At 43.9% G+C, this 25,993-nt stretch overlaps 1 protein-coding gene across 1 annotated transcript; it reads right to left on the bottom strand.

The window, feature by feature from the left end:
• Positions 1-365: 365 nt before the first annotated feature.
• LOC126788479 (cationic amino acid transporter 4, vacuolar-like) lies at positions 366-7,147 on the bottom strand. The gene is made up of 13 exons (XM_050514477.1): positions 6,948-7,147; positions 6,580-6,866; positions 5,513-5,653; positions 5,299-5,417; positions 5,121-5,217; positions 4,270-4,442; positions 4,105-4,171; positions 3,242-3,400; positions 2,753-3,020; positions 2,096-2,204; positions 1,301-1,413; positions 854-929; positions 366-737 (listed from the first exon to the last, which is right to left on the bottom strand). Exons 1-13 carry the CDS (start codon positions 7,084-7,086, stop codon positions 578-580), a joined length of 1,908 nt encoding a protein of 635 aa, XP_050370434.1. The 5' UTR covers positions 7,087-7,147; the 3' UTR covers positions 366-577.
• Between the last annotated feature and the right edge of the window lie 18,846 nt (positions 7,148-25,993).

The following is a 25,993-nucleotide window of genomic DNA, read 5'->3' as shown; positions in this document are numbered from 1 at the left end:
CTGACGCGTGTCTCCCTCGGAGCCGCGCTGACTTTGTTGACTTTTGGTCACGTTGCAATTTGTTAGGCCCATAATCGATTAATATTTTAATGAAAATTATTTATTTCATTAAATGTTATATGTCTACAACAAGACCTTAGAATGAAAATAGCTCAATAATTATTTTCTCTTTGAAAATAGGAGACCGGATTTTTGAGATGTTGCAGTTTAATTCCCGCAAGTTCATCGTTTTAACACCATGATGCATGCAACATTGTTAAAATGATATTTAACAAAGGAGCTGAGCTAGTTTTGAGATTGACCTAGTCATATCTTTATGGTAATTGAAAATCTTATCGTCCGGTAATTCCAAGAAACCATGCCAATCCATGAAAAGATTAAATTGTACATCAAAACATTCGATGTTCGAAGCAATGCAAAATATTTTTGAGTTCTGCATTATGGCTTGGATGACCGTTCAAGCTATTATGCCATTACATTTTCTCCACAACAGTAGCTATACCACATCTAGATCACAACTACACAATGAGACAACCGGACCTGTCCGAGCATTAACATAACAAAACACCACAAGGGGCTAGGCCAGATGATGTTGCGAGGAGGAACAACGGATTTCATCAGCATAAGCCAAGGGAACATAAATTGCATTTAGAAGTGCACTATGCATCCGGCCATAAAACAAGTATATCGATCCTCCTATGGCAAACCATATAGAGACGCGGATCCATGTCGCAGCTCTAGAGGTAAATACGAAACACATAATCAGAAGTCAATATCGATATCCAAAAATACACAGGTGAGTTCTGTTTTTGCATATGGATTTGTTATTTATATATGCAAGGAGGGAACTCACCCAAGATCAATAAGAAGGTAGGTATTTATGAGAATGCAAGCGGCAGGTAAGAATGGAACAAATGGGCAAGTGAAACCTGAGGAGCAGAAAAAAAAAAGTGAGTCTAACAGTTTATGAAATATACCTCAGGCTTTTACCTATCAATCGTAAAACAACGACAAATAATTCAAATATTTTTTTTTAACCACACAAGACTTCCAAAATCCCATGCACTGCATTTTACTACTCCATAACAACTAAAGTTATATCGGACACTTAATTTCTATACTACATCGAATTCAATTAATTGTTTGGTTAAACGTTTTCCAATAATAACATCCATTCTCGATACTAGCAGAGAACTTCTTTTTTTTTTTTTTGATAAATACTAGCAGAGAACATTTGAGAAGGAAAGTTCAAGAGAATCAAGACTATAGATGGATAATAATACTGATAAATCAAGTCTACCTCCACCGTGTCCAAAATTGTGCCTTGCAGCATCTTGACCAATATAGGACAGCACAATCAAGCAGAAAAGCAGGAAAATTCCACACAGCCCGCACAATGTGAGCCGAAGAGTGCTGATACAGGCAACAAATTTGAGTATCTATACATCAAATCAAATGAATCGAAACAAAAGATACGCATGCGCAGCCTCATCTCATTCACATATAAGTTCCAAACTAAAACATGTATATGATATTTGAATCCCAACTAAAGCATACCAAAAACAGATAAATTGGTCCAACCTAATATGTATTTATACTCAATTGTATCCAAAAAAAATATGTGTATTTATACTGATTGGACTCTGAAATTGTGAAAGTAGCCTTGTTCACTAGACTATTAAGTGTAATATTGTCAATACATGCTATGTACATAAACATAGTTGTTGTCGAAACTTTTTCATGGATCAGCCTGAAATTTCAATTCCAGATGATATTTGAAATTCGCAAGTAAACTGACTTGGTTAATCTTGGAGTTTGTATTTCTAACTGGAAACAATGTTAACAGAAATATAATAATGACAAAAGGAACTGGCAGTGAGTTGGTTGGGAGTTTGTATTCTTATTACTACGCACTCTTTGCAACCATATTCCATTTAAGCCTAAGCAGGAGACGAGAAGTTATTAGACACACAAACTGTGCAGAAGTTATATAAAACAGTCTGGTATCTGGCAATTCAAGCAATCAAATTACAAGAATAACATAAAAGTTCAAGGAGTCTAAGTGATTAAATAGGAGTACGTGTGGATAGCAAACCTGGAAAGCCCTTTAGCTGAAGCTGTGAATGCAAGGATGAAAACCCCTATACAGAGACAAGTTATGGTCCATGCAGCGATGTTTCGCCTTGTTTGTTCATCTAGATTTTCTGTAAAAAAGACAGATGATTGTCCAAGAACATTGACGATTATGAACTGAGGTTTAAAGGACTTTCTGAAGAAAAAATTATATATGAATTTTCAAGAAGCTATTAGCACAAAATGTTAGCAATAACACTCGGTCTTCTATTCGACCACCAGCCCTCCTGGCCAGAAACAGAGAAATGAAGCCTTAACTGGGAATAATTAAGGTTGCATGCTTGTTCGTACATATCAACATAATTTATGTGAGTCTTTATGTTACCATAGTAAATATTATTTATCAAAGCATAATTATAGCATGGGCCTTAGTGCGAGTGACTAAAAATGCAAAGCTTCCTATTTGACTACATTATTTAAGCCTTAATTTTTTTAAAAAAAAATTGAGGCCACTTTCACTGTAAAGTGAAACATTCAGGGCCTAGAAGAATTTAGACAGTTATATCGATGTTTTGCGAGAGTAATCGTCCCTTTCTGATCACAGCATCGTAAGTTTATGCAACTCGAGAGGAATAATGGTTCTTTTCAGACATCAAATCCAGTAAATTAGTATAATTACCTTGTGCTATACATTTCTCAATTGGAGGGCAACCAAGTAATTCATCCCGAATTCCATGTATGTTGTGACTCTCATTCTTAGATGAACCAGCAGAATCTTTTAGGTTTTTTCTGTCACATTCTTGAGTATTGTAACTGAATCGTAATGATACCGACTTAATAGACTCTTGAAGTGATGGTGAAAGAGGCACCTCATCTGGAGGAACATATCTAAGTATCAAAACTGAAACTGCTGCAGTGGTAAATGCAAAAAGGGTACCAACACTAACCTGTATAAACATGATACATCGTTAGATAAAGACAATTACAAAAGCAATTAAACAATAGAGATTTATAAAGATATAAAAGTTACTTTTATAAAAAGATATCCATATCTCTGGATAAAACAAGAAGAGCAAGAAAACAATATTTACTCGTGTCACTAGACTGGTCAAAATTTATATAGAAGATCTGATCAACAACTCCAGAGAGAACTTTTGGATAAACTTACCATTCCAGCTAACTGTGACACATCCATAAAGAATGCCAGAACTGCTGCAATGGTACCAGTTGTAACTGTGCTCTTCACAGGAACTTGGGTATTTTCATTAATGTCTGAAAATGATGATGGCAACAATCCATCTCTTGCCATTGCCATCAGGATCCGTGGCTGGTAAACAAAGGGAACACTTTCAGTAGTAAGTGGAACAGAAAACTTCCTTCTATATGATGAAGAGTACAAATTTGTTTCTTATAGTCAAATACCCACCCGTGAACAAACACAGATGAAATTCTTTTGATATTACTGCATATTGAAGGTTGTGGGCATAAGTTTATAGCAGACAACAAAGATGTATTAATTTCCTCAAAGTATCTTTGTACTCAAAAAAAAATATTGTAGATAAATATATCATATGCTGAAGAGTAAAGAGTTGAAAAATGAGCAAAATCGAGCAACTGTTTCCCCAATGGATTCACAGTTGCAATGATAAATCATGTTTGCCGCACAAAAAAAAATTATTCTGGCTTGCGAAAAATTCTGTTGAGATATGAATCCCACATTGCCACATTGTTGGATTTATCAGTTTATCCACAGATCACTTTATCAATTTCAATGCAATCAAAAGAATAAAGACCTGTAACTTAAGATCTACAATAAAAGAGAATGGCAGCACAGATTACCTTGTACAAGGATTAGTTCGAGTTCTATTCTATAGATTTCTGTACGGTTAAGCTATATGGTTATACAATTATACCTGAGAATAAATGACTTTCTTCACTAAAAAAGTATACCATGACTTCTAGATATTATTCTTCAATATCCTATTCTGGCAAAAGATTTTAAATCAGAAACATAAGATCCTACTGTCACACCTGGGAAAGAATGGAACCCAACAAACTGGAAAAGAGAGCAGTAACTGCTCCAGTTGTTATAACATACCTGCAATATATACCAATGAGTCTTAATACAATAGTTATGCACAATAATTCTCGATGCTAGAGACTGCAGTAAGAACGAAAAAAGTTCAATGTGCTTACACTGCCCATTGCACGCCATAGCCAGAAAATACTGAGGAGATGGGAGTGTCTGGATCCAAGGAATAGTATGGTACTAAACCAGTAACAACAACAGAGACAAGCATATACAAGATGCAACATATAAGCAATGCTAACGCTATACCGAGGGGAAGATCGCGTTGAGGATTCTTTACCTGACATATATATATTGTTTTAATTTTTGAACTGAGAAATAATATTAGAACACGAGATTAGAAAGCATGGCTAGTCCTTAGGTGGATACATAGAATGCTAGACAAGGAGGAGATATCAAGGAAGGGAGGGAGGAAAAACTTTCTTGAATCATTAAGATACCAACACCCAACTAACTGAGAAAACTGTCTTTGTGAGAAATTCATAACAATCTTGAAACTTAATATACGAAATTAAGTTATTGGAGGAATGAATCACATAAGTATTAACAATGTGACCTGTCAGATAACCTCAATGATAAGTATTTCTTGGGTGTCTCATCTGGTAACTCATTGCTAAATTTCGTTGCTTCTTTTATGGCAAAACCTTTTCATGATAGTTGTACCCTCTGCAACATGAACATGTGCTCAATAGTCCCTAGTTTCTCTTCCCAAACTACTACCAAACTTTGAAAAAAAATTCTGTGCTTATACTGTAATTTTAATCCTCTGCCACGTGAATGCTTTCTCAAAGTAACTGCTTTTGTAGACATTATCATTCTGTCGTTGTGCTTCTTTAATACACAGCTGAGATTTTTAAATAAAATCTAGAAACTAACCATATCTTGGGATATCTCCGGCACATAGATAAATGTATATGATAATAAGTAATATGAACTATCTGCTACACAATATTCCTACCTCCTCAGCTGTGCTGGTAACTGAATCGAAACCAATGTATGAAAAGAAGACCACAGCAGACCCAGACAACATTCCATTTATTCCAAAAGGAAAATACCTGTAAAATTTAATTGAATGCGTGAGGTGGCCGAGTAGTTAAGCGAAAGTGTCATATAAAGAGCTGTAAGTTACGCATTACCCACTGGGAAGTTCATATCCGACCCATCCAGTTTTAAAACCCATATATCCACCGACTATCAGGATGAATAGCATGACAGAAACGTTTACTGATGTAACAATCATTTGCACCAATGAACTCTGAAAATTTGGGCTCTTTGCATTAGTAAGAAGAATCAAAGAAAATAAACTCCAACGTCAATTAAGTACTTTTAATGACTATAAGCAAGAAATACCTCCTTGATTCCTGTACACAAGAGGAAAGTGACAATAAGAACTAATACTGCTGCAGATGGATCAACCACAACACCAATCACCGGCATGGTGTGACGGGCCAAAATAGCAGGCAATTTATCCAGACCTCCAAAAAAAAAGGCCTGAATTAAGAAATAGGTAAATGATAGGGAACCCATTCAAATTGAAGATGTCCCCATAAGGATTGCCATAAACTATACTCAAAATTGAAGATACAAAATTGTCAAATAATAAGTGATCAGTTGTGAGTTGTAACATTATAATGACTTCTGCTTGCAGCAGCATATCTATTTGCATTCTCCGTCCTTAGTAGATTCATTTCCTAAAGTTGTGTCACTTCCACTCATCTATGGAACAATAGGATTATTCTATGTAACTTAGCTAAAGCTATTGAAACTCTTACAGAACTACTGATAAAAAAGAAAGTTGGTTCTTGTGAGGTAAGTGTTTCATGACTATAAGCATTCTGAAAAGTTTCACCTTGCAGGTTTGGACAGATTACATAATGTACACATCATAATATTTCAATAAATCACTTATTAAAAGAGTACATGAATGAGAGGGAGGAATACTTTGACTAGCATACAGTCTGTAGGCATATCATGAAATCTGCAACCCAATTCATGGTATCAAAAGGTAATAGGATTTTTAATAAAAGCTCTATATGTTAATTATATTGACATGGAAAATGACAATGAGTGCTAGTCTGATAAGGGCAAAAAACTATTCACGCCTCCATATATAGAGCTCTCCAACCAAGAATTTAAGTTCAACCTCACTGTTATCTTTATAAGCCACTATTTCTTTGTCAGTACTGTACTCTGGGTGCAATTCGACTCCAGGTTATGATTGATTCACCTATGTAATCTCTTTATGCACTAGTAAAAACTAAAAACATCAAACACCATTGTGGTGGTAGCTAGGTAGAATGAGGAGAATCGCTATCATTCTCCTACGTAGTACTCCACTGAGACAAACAATTTAACTTTAAATACATTGATACATCACTGACATATACTGCAAATGAGAAAAGAAAGGCGATATGTACCAGATTCGGGGTGATGCCACGAGCAACAGCAGAAGCACCAATAGTGTATTCAAGAACGAGAGCCCAACCAACAAACCAAGCAACGCCTTCTCCGAGACAAATGTAAGAATAATGATAAGCACTGCCAGCAGAAGGACAGCGAGAAGCAAGCTCTGCATAACAAAAAGCAGAGAGTGCAGCAGCTATCCCAGCAATCAAGAATGAAATTGTGAGCGCAGGTCCTGCATGCTCTCTTGCCACTGTTCCCACAAGCACATATACCCCAGCACCTATTGTTGCCCCTACTCCTGATCAAACAAGGAAACATCACAGCAATCAATTCCACTTCGGAGAAACTAAAACGAACTAGGACTAGGAAGCAGATTTACTAATGGCAATGAGGTCCATCAAAGATAGTTTCCGAGCCAATTGATCACGTCCCTCTCTCTTCATGTGAACTGAATCAACCTGCTTCCGGCGAACAAAGCTTCTAAACCCCCAGGAACACTTGTTTTGCATGTATTCCATAACTCCTCAAGCTCCCCCCACTTCCTCTTATGGTGTTTTCAGATGAGTTGGAAGAGAAGCGATACTGACAGATATCTTAACCTTGGATAAGGACGAAATTGTTCTAAAAAGTTATAGAGTCGTGTCCTACTAGGTATTTTTTGTAAATTCGGATTGTTAATTAATAAATCAATTCCTAAATGTCACACTTCTCTAATCTTTGGAATTATCCCCTCACTTTTCAATTACATTCCTAATTAAGTAAACGTGTGTGCTTCAATTACTTTCCTAATAGCAAAAATGACTGTTTCATACTAATTTAACTATCTAATTGCCAATTTCAATGACATTAAAAATGTGACAATTTCAACATTGTTCCGGGAGAATTACTATTCTACCCTTGTGTGTGTCTTAGCCTAATAGGTTTCCTGTTAGGAGATAGATTAGCATCTCCGTAATAGATTAGGACTCCGAATCCTACGGGATTGTGGTTTTGTAATGCCTATATATAGGCCCCCATATCATTTAATAATACACAATTATTTCATCATGAATCACGTTATCAGCACGAAGCCCTAAAACCCTGAATCTTTTAGAGCCTTCCGAAATTTTTTTTTTACCGCCGCCGCACCGCTGCCTCCTGCCGCCGCCGCACCGCTGCCTCCTGCCGTCGCCGCAACCCCCTGCTGCCGCCGCCGCAGCCCATGCCCTCGCAGCCCCTGCACGCTGCCCCCGCAGCCACGCACGCAGTCCCTGCACGCAGCCCCTGCAGCCATCCCTGCAAACTGCCCTGCAGCCCCTGCGACCCCCCTGCATCACCCCTGCACGCAGCCCCGCGCGCAGCCCCTGCACGCTGCCCCCGCAGCCCCGCGCGCTGCCCCTGCACGCTGCCCCCGCAGCCCCGCCCGCTGCCCTGCCCTGCAGCCCCTGCGACCCCCCCTGCTGCCCCTGCGACCCCCCTGCTGCCCCTGCACGCAGCCTCCGCATCCCCGCAGGGTATCCTCCGCATTCGCTCCGCAAAAACATCTTTTTGCCCCGAAAAACCCCGCATCAGAGGATTCAAAATTGCTCCTCCCGCATATATACGCAATGAACGCGAACTGCAGAAGCAAACTCTTCGCTCAAGAGAAGCTACTCCCGTCTTCTCTACCCTTTTGGGCCTTTAAACTATTTCTCTTTTTTTTTCCTTTTTCTTTTCCTATTGCTTATTAAATCATTTATTTGCACGTTTTCGTTTTCTAACTATGTTTCGCGTGCTTGCATAGGAAAAGTGATTACTCGTCGTACTATGGTGATGACATTCATGCCGAGATGGACGATACTTTTGCCATCTACATACGATTCCGATCGTATCCTCCCAAGATTTTTATGTCATCGGACGAAGATCGAAAAGGAATTCAACAAGCAACTTCATGCATGACGATCGATTTGCAGAGCAATTTACTTATATGCGGTCTATTTGGCAGACCAACAAGTATGTTTTTCTTAAAGTTGCTGCTTTTGAAGATATATATATAAATTATCGGGCGCTATTAGCCTTTTTCATGTCTTCTTTTCCGGCCTTTCTTATAACGCCGATGAGACCAAAGAGGGATATGATTCCCCTCTTGGTCGACGTTTTTTTTTGTGTGACGGTCCTGGGGGAGTCACGTTATTATTTAGAAAGGAAGATATCGATTTCGTGTGGTCGCCTGAGTGCACCGCTGTTTTGGGTGCGATCATGAGAATCGCCGATATGCATCGATTATTTTGTGACCATATACATCACAACCCTTCTAATTCCGGTTACATACTTGAATAGTTTCGATTATTCGAAACCTATACAACCCTCGTTTCTTATGGATGCGTCGCCATCGCGACTGTTATTTGAATGTTTGAGTTTCTTAAACTCATGTCTATAAACGATAATCCCAAGATCTACGTACTCATTTATTTGAGTTGATTCATTACTCTGATGCAGCACTATTTGCTGACAAAAGATCCCAAAAATAAAGAATTCTATGGGACACACTTAAAGTGATTTAATGAACGTCTATGACGTTGTATTATCAGAGTTGACCTTGATGCATACTCCACATCCAAGAAACGCATGCCATTTTTGGCACCTGTATCTATTTCTCGAGGGAATTTTGGAGATGGAAACGTAACATTCTTCCATTCTCAAGTAAGCACATTTTTGAGCCTCGGGCTAAGGCTCCGCCCAATCCGATATGCAAGATTTTGTTGCTACGGACTTTTGATTAGTCACTCTATTTTGACTATGTCTTCTGCTTACTATTTTTCAAGTATGACGTTGGCATTGCCATGATTATTGCTCAACTTTATCCTAAGTCGTCTATTAAAATTGGAAGCTTGTTTGTGTTGTATTAAATATTGGCATATTCTATAAAATTTCTCGTCTTTCTTGGACTCGTGAGAATTTTATTTGCCTTGGCTTAGCATGCATGGTCAACGTTTGCAACTCACGTGGTTTTTAAATTGGCCACTTTTGGGTTACATGGGACCCCAATAGCACTACATTGTGATTTTGGACTTTGAAATTTGGAAAACAGACCTCGGAACGTCAAAATTGAGTTACTGTTCCGGTGTTTTCGGAACGTTTTTTGACGTTTTACCGGCGTATTCGCCGCCTTCCGGCCATATTCCGGCGTTTCCGGCACCGCCATCCGTTTCCGGACGGCGTTCCCTGTCGGACCTGAAGTTATGGCCTCCATACCGGCTAGGTCCGGCCACTGCCGGCCGGATTTCCGGCAATCGGTGCCGCCGGCTTCCGACGAGTTTTTCTGACGTTTTTTTTCGTCGTTTCTCGTCATTTTTCCGGCATATCTCAGCAGTTCTTGCTGCCATGTTTTCCTAGTCCAAAATTCACCCGGTTTTGAGTTAATTTGACATGGTTTTCCGGTTAATTTTCCGGTTTTCTCCAAGTCGTTTCATAGCTCAAATGATTTTATTATTATTGGTGACCACCCGCACCAATTGGATGGTTTTTACCACCCAAATGTTTTGGTATTCAACTGCTCCAATACCATGTTTTTCCAACTCTTGAGTTGAAGAATGTAGTTCTATTGCCATGTGATACATTCGATGGGATTGCCATTTGTTTCAATCCCCTCTCTTACAATATCCTACGGCGTATTGTGTAGAGAAGTTCACCGCGTTGTTGACTCTCTTAATCTTCATTTTGGGAATGTCCCGCCGTGAAATCGAGTGTCTTGCTAATTGCTTAACCACCCACACTGTCCTACGGCGCAGGTAGTTGTTTTACGGATCTCGTGCGGAGATTGTGTTGTATATCTTCGTGCCTTGCTAAGTTTTAAAGGCCATACATGCCAATGATGGATTTTCATCATGATATTTTTGTTAAGAATGGAGAGGAATAAATCTGTCAGATTTCATTGACAGTATCTTTTTCAAGCTTCGACAGTAGCTTTTTTAGCATGCAGACATAGTTTTGCTTGCCTGCAGCAGTAGCTTTATGTAACTCAAGATTCTTTGAATCATGGGTTCGGTTTTACTGTCTTCTCGGTTTTGACATGATCATATTTGGTCATTTTGAACAAGATATGATGATTCGAGTTCTTTGAAATTCACATTATCATCTATTTTTCATGTTCACGAAGCGATTGGAGGACCACCTCACCCATGCTCCACACGGTGAGGCCGAGCCTGCCTATTTCGGTGGCTCCATGGCATTAAGGCCGTTGGTGGCGGCATCCCCTCCTTCACAGGAGCTTGTGATGCCTCCCGTGTCTTCTAATGCCTCCATGACAATCTCTGATGCCAATCGCTCATTTTGCAAAGCTTGTTCTTTTGCTAGATTTCAAGGAAGTCTTTATTTGCTAAGGCTCCAACCGAGAACATTCCATTCTTACAAAGTATTTAAGGTGACATTAGTGGACCCTATCCAACCGAATACGGACATTTTTCGGTATTTTTATGGTATAGGTTAAGAGCATCGACGCATTGGTCACACGTCGCTTTACTTTCCACAAGAAACGCTGCATTCGCTAAAGTTTTTAGCTATGATCATCATCCTAAGGGCTCACCACTCTTCCTATCCTCTCAAATCTATTTGATTGGATATCGTTGGAGAGTTCACCTCCCCGACTTTGATGATTTCGTTTTGCATATCTATTGGGATCGTCGTTGAACATATTATTCCTCATGTTCATTCACTGTACGACCTAGCAGAGCTCGGACTTGGTTATGGGTACTAACCTGCCGATTTTTGCATGGAGATATGTAATGATTTTGCATGCAGCAACACTTATTCGTTTCAGACCCACAACTTGCCAAGCGTTTAGTGCGTACCAGATGGTTACTGGATACGATCCCAACGTTCTTTTCACTAACGCCTATTTGGTTAAAGTTATTTATGTGCCTCTATTGTAGTTATCTCAATGGGTCTACTTGAAACGATTAAGTATTCTGGTTGGTTATGATTTATGAATCACCAACACTTGGCCGCTATTTCCAATCTACAACCGTTGATCTCTATCCTGCGATATTAGCAGACGGTTACTTTGATGAGACATACTTCCCGTCGTTAGGGGGAGATATGGAATGCTCCCATTCTGGTTTTAACGCCAGGAATTGACGTGGTGTGGCACTATGCCTCATTAAGATCCCGCACTACTCAAAGTGAGTAAATGTGCAACGCATTATCGACCTCCAGAAAGTCAAAAATTCGATGCTCAATGACTTTACCGATATTGCGAAAGTGACGAGATCGCACATAAATGCTGTGATGTGCCGGTAAGGTTGGAACTCTCAGAATATGAGAGAATTTCATATGACCTGGTCCTAGCACCGTTGGCACCATCCCTGACAGTGGGAAGGAAGCCGGCGATGGCACCATCGTACGCTGTGGTGTTGTCGGCGCCCGTGGCATTGCACCACAAAACAAGGGCGGTAAACGCAAAGATGGACTACTAAGGGTCATAGCTTCGGTCTTGGGTCCTGCCTAGATGAGGGGGAGACCATTATTCTCTGGAATCAAAACTAGAAAGAAGCGAAGTGCGTAGGCACAAGTATTTCGCCCATCATCAAGAGATATCCTCTAAGCATGTGTATCAACTAAGTTTCTGTGGGACGCTACAGACTCATTTTGTTGATGTTAGAGAAGAATAGAACTCTCACGAATTGATCGTATACAGCGCGCGCGTGTCTTTAATGTATTGATCTCCCATGATTGATGATGTATTCGCTTATGCTCTTATTCCGTTGTAAAGCATCAACGATGAGCAACTTGACCGAAGTGGAAAGAATCAATACAGGCTGAACTAGACTTGTTATGTTGGTCGTTGTTCGTAAGTGTAATGAGAAAGATGAAGTCATGCAATATATGCAGGACTTATGGTGCAAAGATTGTCTCATTATCCTAGTATTGACTACGATGAGTTATATTCTCTCGTTATGGACATAATTGTTTTCCGCTACTTGATGAGTAGTAGTGTCCATGAAAACTGATTTGCAGCATATGATAGTGGTCATAGAATATCTGTAAAGGGATCTTGACGCAGATATGAGAGTGCCCGAGGGACTTTAAATGCCTCCAGACCACGGAGAGATTATGTAATCAGATTGCGACGTTCGAGAGAACGTAGTACAATCGGTTGCAAGAACTCATACCCATATGTGTTCATATGAAGCTAATTCTTGATTCTCTATTCCGTCTAAGTATAGATGATGAAGAGATTCAATGAGCTATACATTCATGCATGCTAGTGTTGTTGGGACACTATTGCTTTCATTATGACGTGATTAACTATGCGCCTATGCATTGTCATTGGACTTGCATTGCTTCTTTGACATGGGTTTAGTTCTACACTTAGTGAACCAACACAAATCCTATCCACACCAACGCCGCCAGCAGCTCCAGCAACATCAACGTACGCCTTGGTGTAGCAGTCGACACTGGTAGCGTAAAGGATGCGTACGGTTCCGTCTTGGACCAAAATCAGTCCTTCATTGGTCCATTCCCCCATTCTTTTCGCGAAAGACACATTAAATGTGACAAATCAGAATCTGTCCAGTTTCGTAGGTCAACTTCAACGAGACCTACAGGACAGCTCGCTCGATGAAATATGCTGAAATTGGTACCGTTGGAAAGGTCTATGTGTCTATTTTCCAGGGACATCCACCTTTCATTCATAGCTATCATATTGAGTGAGTAATGGCGTTTTAGCAAAGTAGGACAGTCATGTCCGGAAATTTGCAAGTCAGTCAACTTCGACAGAGCATTGTAAACTGCTCCGATCGGATGAGGTTGTGAACAATGTAACAGCTTATGGTGTTGCTAAGGGAACCTTATGTCACTGGAAAGCCACGGGTGTCTACTTTTCAGAACATTTTACGGTTCGTTGATACCTATTTTGACAAAGAAGTTATGGCCGTTTAAGTGAGTGAAGGTCATTCTACCCGAGAATCTGATTTTCATTGCAAACTCTTGTTTTGAGTTGTTATGCAATCTTGTTTCCTAAGATCTAAGTGTGGCTAAGTATAGCACGGATGATCTAAGGATGTGTGGCTAGATTAATGATTAATAATTAGCCCAAGACTACGTTTGAGAAGCATGTAATGAACGTTGTATACGTTGTTCTTTGTACTCCATGATTATGACACTAATCAGGGGGAGTTGTTTCGTAGACTTGAGGGGGAGTCTACCTCACATGATGCTATCAAATGTAGACGGTGCGTTGTGCTCTTTTTCCCTTCGATCAAGCTTTTGTTTTTACCCAAGAGGTTTTTATTTTGCTTGACAAGGTTTTTACCGAGGCAACGATGTGTGCACCATGCAACCTAGGCATGCGACACAAGGGGGAGTGTTCCGGGAGAATTACTATTCTACCCTTGTGTGTGTCTTAGCCTAATAGGTTTCCTGTTAGGAGATAGATTAGCATCTCCGTAATAGATTAGGACTCCGAATCCTACGGGATTGTGGTTTTGTAATGCCTATATATAGGCCCCCATATCATTCAATAATACACAATTATTTCATCCTGAATCAAACATAAAATAAACTAATATTTGCCCAATTAGTACAAAAATAATAGTTTTAAGACTATTTTAACATCATCTATATAAACACTCATTTATAGAGAAAGTTGACAAAAGATAACACGTTGCTGGAACTTTGCCGGACTCCGATCACCCGTCACCGAACTCCGGTCAACGTCGCCGGACTCCAGCCACCGCTGGCCGGAACAAATTACTAACACTAGTAACCACCAATAACAAATTACTAAAACCTAGTAACTCACCAATAACAAATAACTGACACTCAATAATCCGCCAAATAACAAATTACTGACACCCAGTAAACCCTGAATTACAAATTACTAACACCCAATAACCCCGAATAACAAATTATTGACACCGAGTAAACATGTTATTCATACCTAATAACCCATAGAAATTGAATCATAATCATTGATCCCCGATAAAACCTTGAGTCAACTGCATAATGCAACTCTTTTATATATGAATTCCATAACAAACATAACAACCCATCCCGTTCAAAATAAGAAACATGATTCTACAAAACCACGAACTCAACGTCAATAATGCTATGATACCATGATGCCACAATGATTATTATCAAAATTGGATCCATAAGAGGTGCCAACAAACCATGAAGCCAAATATAAACACTTCAGCAATGTCTTTGAAATATTATATGGAGTACGTGTTTCCCTATTGCAACGTGCCAAAATGATGAATAATGTAAGACTAAACTGGACAATCACATAGTTATGCTAGAATAACTAGGAATCATCCAATGCCGAGTCAATTATAACATGGATCACGAAAACTATCTTCCTAGATATTCAATACAAAAGTGTATTTACTATTGAATTAGGCATTCATTGTTAGGACAACAAGAATGTCCAAATTTGTAATGCATTAGGAATATTTATTACAGTTCTAATTCTATAAGGAATAGTCTTTATGGGGGACATCCTTATAACTAGAACTAGTATAAATTGAGCCTTGGAGTCCTTGCTATCACCATGATTTACAAGCAATTTATTCTGCCAATTCAAAAGCTTAAGTTCGGTGATCAACAGAAGACAACAACCTAGATTCATTCTCAACTACTCGCAGAAGCAACGACAACTTCAATGGTATGTTTTTCTGCAACTCTAATTATTTGTGTAAAGAGCATAAAAAATGTATTTTTAGTTTACATTATGGTATCATAGCAATTCTTGCTCTTTAGGATATTCAAAAACCTACACATATGTATCAAAAACTCTTTTGCATTCAGAAAAGTAAAATGATTTGGGCTTTTAGAACCCGCGCTCCTTTAACCGAGACCTGGCCCAAAAGCTTCTTATGTTTGAGATCGAGACTGTGAACATTGTAATCAACGGTCATCTTGAATTTGGGCTGAGCTTGGGGACAAGATGCAGAAAGCGCACGAGATGCACCTATCTTAATTGAGATTCAAACCTCATTCTTAAGAATTCAAGCCCGGAAAGGAAATTTTTGCATCTGTATTCATGCTTCCGCTTTTAAAGTTTTAGCTGCATCATTAAGTAAGCAAGAAGGTTAGAGTTTTTTGGGAAAATTTCAATTTCGTTTTCACTCTTGTTTTTGCAAGAACCCTAGAGTACCTCCAGCAGTGCACATAAGTGAATTGGTTTGTGGTTGACGTGTGATAGAACTGATGAAACTTACTGTTAATGCCTTTTTTTCCACAAGCCCAAAGCCAAGGCCCGACATGAGAAAAACCGAACCACAAGCCAAGCCTAATATCAAGCCAAACATATATTAAAACACGTAATGCAATTCTCGTAGACCCGAGGGGTCGTGGTATGAAAGGTAACATAGCTTGTGAGGCTCATCGTCTAAATAAATCACGTAAACAAATTTTGGGCTTGGGAACCACAATTCATGCATTATGTGACTTTAAATTCAACATTGGGCTAGTGGAGAAATTGATCTTCAATCCAATAAAGCCAAGGCCCATTTCTGGCCCAACACCCATTACATAACCCATATCCATTTCCCATTTCAGTTTCTTCGTCCCCATTTGGCAAACACGTTCTACCACTTTTACTGCTGGGATTGGTGCTTGGCTAGTTCCGGCAGCACCAGAAAATCAGGGAGAGGCAGTCACGCCTAGATCTTCCAAGATCTCTTTGATTTCCTATCCTCACAGCTTCCTTTGAGCATGATTTAAGGAGCCCATGATCTTTAGTTGGTTACAACAACACCAAGATGCTGACCTATCCCTGCCATCACCGCCCCTATCCATTGACCACACATCTCTCCGACGACGGGATGAAGAGAAGCCTTGATGACCATCGGTCTTTGAAGTTCATCCTCCCTTCCCAACTCCACTATAAAGAGAGGGGGGATTCAAGAGGAGGGGATTCCAACCTAAAGGGATTCATTCGAATTCATCCGAACTGATCCCAACACACAGAAAACCGAGAAACCATAAAAAACTTCAAGAAAGAGAGCAAGATCTATCTCTCTTATCCAAACCCTTACCCACCACACCTTAATCATCACCCAAATCATGTGATCTCATCTCTTCTAAACTCACAAGCATCCAGCTCCCATACCATGCCTTCTGTAAGTTTCATGTGAATTTGATTTCTTGCTATCTCTTCTATAAGTTTCATGTGAATTCGAATCGCCATTGTTACGGTCAAGCAAATCTCTGATGTTAGGGTCGTCCTAAGTACCCTTCATGGATCCCCAGGCCGCGCTAGAATTAACACTCCAAGACTACAAGAGACTCTAAGCTGAGATGGAGTTGGAACGTGAGGCCACACAAGTAGCACTGGAGAGAGAACAACAGTTCCTACGGACCGCCTTTGAGGGACACATAAGTGCGGACAAAACCCTGGAAGAGGCGCGACAACGATTCCACACCCCGGATACAAGAGCGCAAGTCGTGACGAAGACGCCGGCAGCCCCACAGCGCCCGAGGCCACAGTCAAAGACAGTGCTAGTCACCGAGCCTCTAATCAACGCTATGTTAGAAGGGCCACCCTCGGAGCCGCAATATGTAGACCTGGAAACCAGAAATCAAGACATGGACTAGGATGACTCGGGGGTCCAAGTGCCCCCCCTAAGTGGAATCCAGAATCTCCAGACTCAACTGCTCCTGCGCATGAGTGATACTTTGGAGCGACTATCCTCCAGGGTCGACAAGATTGAGGCAAAGGGCACGCCACGCTCGTTACACAGGGGATATGTCGGCCGAGCCGGCCCATTCACCCAGCTGGTGCAAGAGGAGCAACGCCCCTCGGGGGATAAACCACTTAAGGTTATGAAGTACAACAGGCATTCTGACCCATACACCCATTTAGAAACTTCCAATATGCCTTGGCCAGCATGCGGTACACAGAAGCACAGTCGGGCCACGCCTTCTAGGAAACGCTTACCGATGAGCCCTTGGGTTGGTTCCTTAGTCTACCCTAGAATTCGGTGGATAGCTTTGAGGAGCTTACGAGCAAGTTCATCAACCGTTTTATCTTGCAGGCCGACACGATACCAACTCTTTATTTTGGATAAAGTAGAGGAACGGTGAGAAGCTTCGAGAGTTTGTATTTCGGCGGCAGACCGCCATGGCGTGGTGTGACGACCTGGACTACGTCCTTGCCATGGCGGCATTCCGGCAAGCGCTCAGGCCGAGAGATTTTCCCGACAAGATTAATGAGACTCCCCCAACGACTTACGATGAGTTGATAGAAACAACAACACTTATGGCAATCCCAACGGAGCAGGCACGTCCATGCAAGCCAATACTGGGATGGCGGGCGACGGTCCGCGTGGGACAGGCTAGATCAACCCTAGGGCGCCAACAGGCAGGACACCTGGGACGGGGGTAGAAGCGACGGGCGCCAAGACCGCCAGGGGAGACGAGGTAGAACCGGCTCGTATCCCACTCGAGGTCGCGACGCGCCAGGATATAGGCAACAAGGGGTTCCCCAAAACGAGGTCTTCACAAACCTCACCATGTCTTACGCCGAAATATATGAGCGCTATAAGAACTTCCTGCCAAGGCCCCCCAAGCGCTGGTATGACAAGAGGCCGATGAGGCACACATGAAAATAATGTGCCTACCATGACGACTCGAGACACGACACATACGTCTGTTATACATTGAAGTTTGCCATTGAGGAGCTGGTCAAGACTGGTAGGCTGGATCGGTATAAGTCCCCGGCGACAGATGCCAACGCAATACAAGTACATGGCCAAATAGCAACCTTGCGAGACGGAGCGATCCGGGTTCTGCCCCACAAATTGGCAAAGAGGCAACAAACTGTAGAGCTGTACGAGCTCAACCAGGGTATCAAAGCCACACCAGCAACCTTTGACACGATCTAATTCTCCATAGGGGAAGCACCCATTCGGACCTCCCAGACTGACATGTTGCTGATGACTGCACAGGTCGACCATTACTCGTGTCGAAGGGTACTGGTGGACACCGGGGCAACGGTTAGTGTTATGTTCGCCGACTGTTATCGCAAGCTCAAGCGAGACCGGGAAAAACTCTACAGCAATCATGATCCGTTGGTCAGCTTTTTCTGGGAGATTGTGGAGCCCCTTGGCTCTGATCGTATGACCCTGACGCTTGATTCAGGGACGAAGCAAACAAGGATCACCACCCGGTTCCTCATAGTGGATTTTCCGTCCTCCTACAATGCCATCCTAGGCCGGGATGTGCTATGGGGTTTGCAATGTATAATCGCTGGCCACATGCTTATGCTGAAGGTGATGACCCCAGGCGGGATCCTGACAATCCGAAGAGATACGATTGACACGCTTTAGAACCATCTCGACCTCAACTCGACAGGACGAAGACCATATGAGATGCTACCAGTAGCTCCGACGGAGGCCATGATGATCCCCGGGAAGAGGCCCCAATAGGGCAAGAGCTCTCTAAAGTGCAAAGGAAGAAGGCCGCCAAACACCCCCCGCGGGCACGTCTGGCGACTGTCGAGGAGATAAATGGATAAGCCTATTGGGCACGCATCTGAACCGGAAGATCCGTATCATAACGGGTTTAGGGCCAAGTCTCAAGAACCAGCTGGTGACATATCTTCGGGAACATCAACACGTCTTTGCTTAGTCATATGCGGACATGCTCGGAATCTCCACCGACTTCATCTCCCATAAGTTAAATATCTTATCGGGGCCAAGGCCAGGCCTTTGACCAAGAAAAATATCATGTGATTCAGGCCGAGGTCGGACGACTCCGGGATATCAAGTTCATCCGAGAAGTCAACTACCCCAGGTGGTTCTCTAACATGGTAATGGTTAAGAAGCTAAATGGCTCGTGGCGAATGTGCATGGCTTATACCAACTGAACCAAGTCTGCCTGATTGACAGCTTCCCACTCCCTCGGATAGACCAGCTGATAGATATGACCGCCAGTTTCGGAGTCCTAAGTTTCTTAGACAAATCAAGATGCACCCCGATCACCAAGAGGACACCGCCTTCATGACTGATAAGGGACTGTATTGCTACCAGGTCATGCGTTCGGCTTGAAAATCGCTGGGGCAACCTACCAGAGGGCAGTCACTCAAATGTTTGATAAAGAAATAGGCGAGACTACAGAGGTATATGTGTATGACATGGTCATCAAGAGAAAAACACCGGAGGGACATATGGCCAACCTCGACAAGGTATTCTCCATCCTCCTCCACTACGGCATGAGGTTGAACCCGGCTAAGTGTGTGATGGGCGTAGCCAGAGGTAAGTTCTTAGGCTTCATGGTCCGAAAGAGGCATAGAGGCTAACCCCGAAAAGGTCCAAGCAATAATGGACATGAAGTCGTCATCCACCAGAAATGAAGTCTAATGCCTCGCCGGCCGAGTGGTAGCCCTCGCCCGTCAATCTCCCGCCTAACAGATAAGTGTGCACCATTTTTTCAATTGCTCTGGACTCAGCACAAGAAAGATATCACATGGGGCCAGGAGCAGGAGACGACTTTTCTCCGGCTCAAGGAGTACCTAGGGTCAGTCCCAGCATTGTCAACCCCGGTGCCTGGAGAAATTTTATTCCTATACTTGGCGGTTTCTCAAACATCAGTGAGCTCCACCCTAGTCCGGTCGGAAGAAACCAAGGAACTCCCGGTGTATTACAGCGGCAAAGGTCTGAATGGCCCCGAGACCATGTATCCGGAAATCGAGAAACTCGCTTTAGCACTGATCCGCACCACCCGACGCCTTTGACAATACTTCTAGGCCCATACTATCCATGTACTGACCAACTAACCATTACGCCAGGTACTTCAAAAGCCAGAGACGTTGGGGAAATTGGTAAAATGGGCGGTTGAGCTTGGGGAATTTGACATTCAATTCACACTCCCAACACAACGGCAGCCGCACCGGCGCCGGTATGGGAACACTATGTGGATGGATCAGCCGACAAAAACTGTAGCGGCCCAGGCGTAATCATCATTGACCCGGAGGGGCATGAATACCCCTATGCTCTCTGGTTCCAGTTTGAAGCCTCCAACTATACAGCCGAGTATGAGGTGCTGATCGCCGGGATCCAATTGTGTCGGGAATTGGAGGCCACCAACGTCCGGATTTACAACGACTCCCAATTGGTGGTCAACCAGGTTGAGGGAAACTATTAATCCAACCTGCCCCAGCTCACCTCGTACCAGAATTTGGCTGGGTCACTTCTCCGACAATTCGACAACTTTGAAATCAAACAGATTGCCTGAGCTAAGAATGTTAAGGCATATCCGCTCGCCCGACTAGCTACCTCTGAGCCAGAGGTCGCGATGCCTGGCAACGCCCGACGTTCATGTGGAAATCCTGGAACAGCCGAGGATCTCCCGACCCTATTCGGAGATTTTCTCCATCGAGGAGGCTCCCCCATCATCATGGATGGACCTCATTATCGCCTACTTGCAACCGGACAGTTGCCACTCAACGAAACCGAAGCAAAACGTCCACTGCATAAGGCCACCCTCTACATGGTTTGAAATGGTAAACTATACCGACGCAATCAATCTTTCCCACAGCTCAAATGTTTAGCCCCGGAGCAAGGCCAGCAGGTGTTAAACGAGTTGCATGGTAGGGTATGCGGCAACCATGCAAGAGCGCAGAATCTGGCCTTTAAAGCCCTTCAGACTGGGTATTAATGTCCCACGATGGAAGCTGACACCGATGTTATCATTGGGGCATGTGTACAATACCACCAGTACGCCAACTACATCAGTCGCCCGTCTGTCCCGCTCTCAGTTACCATCTCCCCAGTCCCTTTCGCATAGTGGAGGCTTGACTTGATTGCAGAAATGCCGGTCGCCCTATGGCAATTCAGGTATGTCATTGTTGTGGCAGTGGACTACCACACTAAGTGGATGGAGGCAGAACCAATGGCAAAGATCACCATGGACCGGGTGATAAACGTCTTATGGTGCTATGTATACTACCGATTCGGTATCCCAAAGGCTTTTGTCACGGACAATGGCACCCAGTTCGACAATGACAAGTTCAGAGCATTTTCCCATAGGAATGGCACGACCGTCTTGTATGCTTCCCATCACACCCCTAGACTACTGGTCAGGTCCAAGCCATTAACAAGCTCATCAAGCAGAACCTGAAAAAGTGCCTCAACGAAGCCAACATACTTTGGGCTCATAAACTCCCAGAGGTGTTGTGGGCGCTCCAGTCTCCTTTCCTTCTAGCTTTCGGCACTGAGGCCGTAATCCCGGTAGAGATTGAAGGCTACAACCCAGATACGAACGCCGCTGGCCTCCGGCTTAATATGGACGTGCTTAAAGAACACCGATATAACGCCCATCTACGGAATATCAATAGAAAGCAACACATCACCCGACACTATCACAAAAAGGTCAATCCCCGCCCCCTGGGGGTCAGTGATTGGGTGATGAAAGAGGTGAGGCCCCAACTTGTCAGTTTACACCTTAAGTGGGAAGGTCCATGGAAATCATTGAAGCGGCCGGACCAACCACATTCTATCTCCAGGACACATCTGGACACAAGTTAGCACACCTCTGGAATGCTGAACATCTCTGCTACTTTCCCAAGTAGCCCCTGGTTTCATTCATCCGGTAGTTATCTCTGTTATAGTAGTTGGTCTCCAATTTTGCATCTCCATCATGCTTATCTTCAGATTCTCGTTGTACTATTTATCCTACGGACTTAGTCAAGAAACAAAGACTTTCATACATATGCGTTGATTATCTCCATAACGTTCTCCACTTTGGTTCAAATGTCAATCTATTACACGATTATTCGCTAAAATGAACTAAACAAACAGCTGAGAGCCAAAGGGTAAATCGCCCCGATAATTTTTATTCATACAACAATGTTTACAACATTACATGAATGCCACAATTGTCTTATGCTAACCCTGGCCGCACCGACCAGGGACATTCCTACATTGATGAGAAAGTTGCCGGGCTCTGGTATCATCACCCTTGACATTCGGTCAGACTCTTCTTTCCTTCGCTCTGCGTTGCTATTGGCTACGAGAACGCACGGTCACTGGGCAGATTGGCATACCCCACTTTTGCCACGATAGAACTCGGCATATAAGTAGTGTAGAGGAGTTCTAACTTGGCATCTAGTAGGTTGTACTCTACTTCTGGAGGGTTGGAGAAGCTCTCATTTCCCCTGCACAACCTACCATCGAGACAGTTGGGCCTGGACGTCGTCGGCCGCCAGCCATCCGGAGTATTCCAAGAAAGTGTAGCATGAGGATAGGTTTTTACGCCTACCGCATGCATGAGGATGGGTTTTTACGCCTACCTCATGCATGAGGATGGGTTTTTATGCCTAAAACCAGTTTATGGAAACATGACAGAACCTGGAAGAAAGAATTTCGGACTGTTGAGAAGTTTCAAAACCCATAGAGAAAACTGCACACTCGAAACCATGGCTATTTCTTGTGCTTTTATCATTGAGGAACTCTCCCTTTTATAGGATAAGCAGCCACGATCCAATGAACAAGATCTCTCGCGCAAACACAGAGATTAGGAATAGCAGTGACGCCTAATTATGGTTGTCAAATGAACCGGGTGGTCACGTGGAATGGATTTGTGACTAACGGTTTTCCCAAGGTTTGATTGTAATTGCCATTTACTAGGTGGTTGAGCGTTCAAACCGTCTGACTAGGGACAATCACTGAAGTTTTACTTTGGGCCTGGACTCCAAAGAAACATGCCCCAATGTTAAGCCCAATGGGTAGCAAAAAAAATCAACATTTGCGGTTAACAAATACCCAAGTGTTTGAATCTCCATCTTCATTCAAGTGGCTCGGCCGAACCGACCGGGAGTACATTTCAAAAGAAAAAAAAATTACAAGGCAAAATACTTCTAAGGCTACCCTATAGGCTGGACTCTCTCCGCCCCCCCCCCCCCTCCCGGAATCTTCACCTCTTCTAACCACGACCTCGACCATATGGCGGCTTGGGCGTCGAGGAGGTAGCCGGAGGATTCCCGCTTGCTGGGGCTCTAGCATTCGACGCGAAGGTCTCCGGTTGGATATGCTGCGGAGGCATCAATGATTTGGAGGGCGTTCTCCCATGACTCCGACTGGTTCCCGAACTTTGCGTCTGAGCAGAGGGTGTCGGGGCATTTTGGGACACAGCCACGTGGATATTGGGCGCGGGCCCAGCGGGCGGCATCCTAACTTGCGCATGCTGGCCGGGCACGGGTGCCGAAATCTGGAGGTCTTTCTGCGCCTTTTCAAGGATGATTAACCCACGATCAACGTCAAGCTCGAACAAGTCTTGTTGCCCGTCATTGAACCTTTCTCGCTGGCCGTCGCTGCAACCCTCCAGATAGGCCTCCTTCAACCATTGCAGCGCCACCGCCCTCTCCTTCTTGAGTTCCTCCACATGCTCCTTATCCGTCTGCCGGCGCAAAGCGACGTCGGCTTCTTTCCCCGCCAGCTTCTGGGTTAGCTTCTCGGCCCACTCCGCTTCCAGCTTCTCCTTCTCCTTCAGCGCCGCGAGCTCCTTCTCTCATTCCACCTGTTGCCCTTTCCAGTTTGACAACCTTGGCATCACTCTCCGCAAGAAAATCTTTGCTCTTCTGGAGCTCGCTGTGCAACTCCCCAATTGCCTCGTTGGCCTCATCCACCCGGGCGTCGTCGACCACCTGCTGGTCCTCCAACTCCTTCACCCTCACCAGCAGTGATTCATTAGCGGCGACGTATTCCTCCTTGATTGCTCATCGTCGGCCGCCTTTACTTGGAACTGGGCCTCTAGGAAGTCTCGGGTGTTGTGCACCTCAGCCGCCATGTGCAGACAATATTAATTAAGTCTCTACCTCTATCACATCATAATCATAACTGAAACAACGCTTAGTCGCGTGAGCCTCTTTTCCACCTCGTGGAAGTTGAATCGTGCATCGTCGCTATGTCGGATCGTTGGCCCCTGGCACCTGTGCCTCATGTGCCCTGCGATCCTCATCAAGTGGGGCGCCAACTCCCCGACCTCGGCCAGCTCTGGCAAGACCCCGGCCCATGTCTCCTCACTGGCGGACCTCGTCCTTTTCGCCCTTCGCTCCAGGTCTCCACCACTATGGCTCCTCTTTTGCCGATGGCTCCCCTCGGCCGCCCGGTCCACCTCAGGCCTAACACCCCCACTCGTCGCAATAGCCAGAACGGCCAGCGTCTCAAACCGCACCTCTGGGATGCCTTGCGCCTGAGTCACCCACCTCGCTTCACCGACCACCTCCTCCGGCACTATTTACTCCAACACCGGCCCGTTGCTGGGCTACTCCACCTGTTCCAGGTTCTCTCCATGATCTTCCTTCCACTCGGTCACCGTTACCACCTCCTCCGGACGGTCCGTCGCTTCTCTTTCCCGTCCATCCAAGGGACTATCGTCCCACCGCACCCCCCCCCAATATGCTGCCACCTCTGCCATCAACAGCCTGTATTGCTTCAGCACCAGGGACATGACGTATATGCCCTCCTCCAACTTCTCCGGCACCGCGGGAAACCCGTCCCTCGTCTCCATGTCCATGTCCACGTCATTCAGACCCCACTCCAGAGCGATGTCTTTGATCCCCTGTACTACCTCCTCGTCCGTCAACTTGTCAAATGGCTCGGGCTCCTTTCTCTCGGCAGCTTGATCTCCACCTTCGTTGAAGTTAATCATTGTTAAAACTGACACAAACAACAAATAATAAATCAGACAAACTTGTTCACCCCTTTACCGCTGATTTACGACGTTTTAAGCCTGGTATACGCCCATCATACACCACCGGTACACCGACCTATCGGCCTACTCCTTGAAGGCGAGCATGCACCACATTAGTTGTTTCTCTATCATCGGCGATAGCTCAGTGCGTATCGACACTATAAAAATAAGGATTAGCCTCCGCTTACACCGTCTAACATGAATACAAACAAAGAACAAGAGGGAGACACATCTTGCTTAGTGGCTGAAAGGCCTCGGGCACCTAGAAAATTGAGGCCTCTTTCTGCCACAACCCCTCCACGATAAATGCTCGCTCCCTCCAGTTCGTTGGGGACGAGCTCGGGGGCTCAAAATCAATGGGGCAAACTTCTTCCCCCGGGGTGCCATCCTAATGCAACCCCCACTCCCCTGTTTTGGGGGGTACTGTAGCGACCAGCAACCAAGGGACTCCCGCCCACACGGTTTCCCTTGCCTGAGCGCTCGGAACACCGCGATGATCCCCAACAATTGTACCCACATATTGGGTGTCGGGGCGATGTTCAAGGTGGAAAGCAAATACTGCATGCATAATGACATCGGGAGCGTAAGCCCTCACACCAGTGCTTGCTCTGTTATACAACCCTCCCCCTCCGGTGGCATATGACACAGTTCTCCTTCGACTAATGGCCTCAAGATGATTTTCTGCCGGGATGTTGTACACCTCTCGGATATTCTTCAACTCCTCTACCGTCACACCACGACTGGGCGGGTCCCCCTTCTTGTCCCCTTGCC

The sequence above is a fragment of the Argentina anserina genome, chromosome 1, assembly GCF_933775445.1.
Source record: "Argentina anserina chromosome 1, drPotAnse1.1, whole genome shotgun sequence".
Classification (NCBI taxonomy): Eukaryota; Viridiplantae; Streptophyta; class Magnoliopsida; order Rosales; family Rosaceae; genus Argentina; species Argentina anserina.
This window is presented reverse-complemented; position numbering and strand designations above follow the sequence as displayed.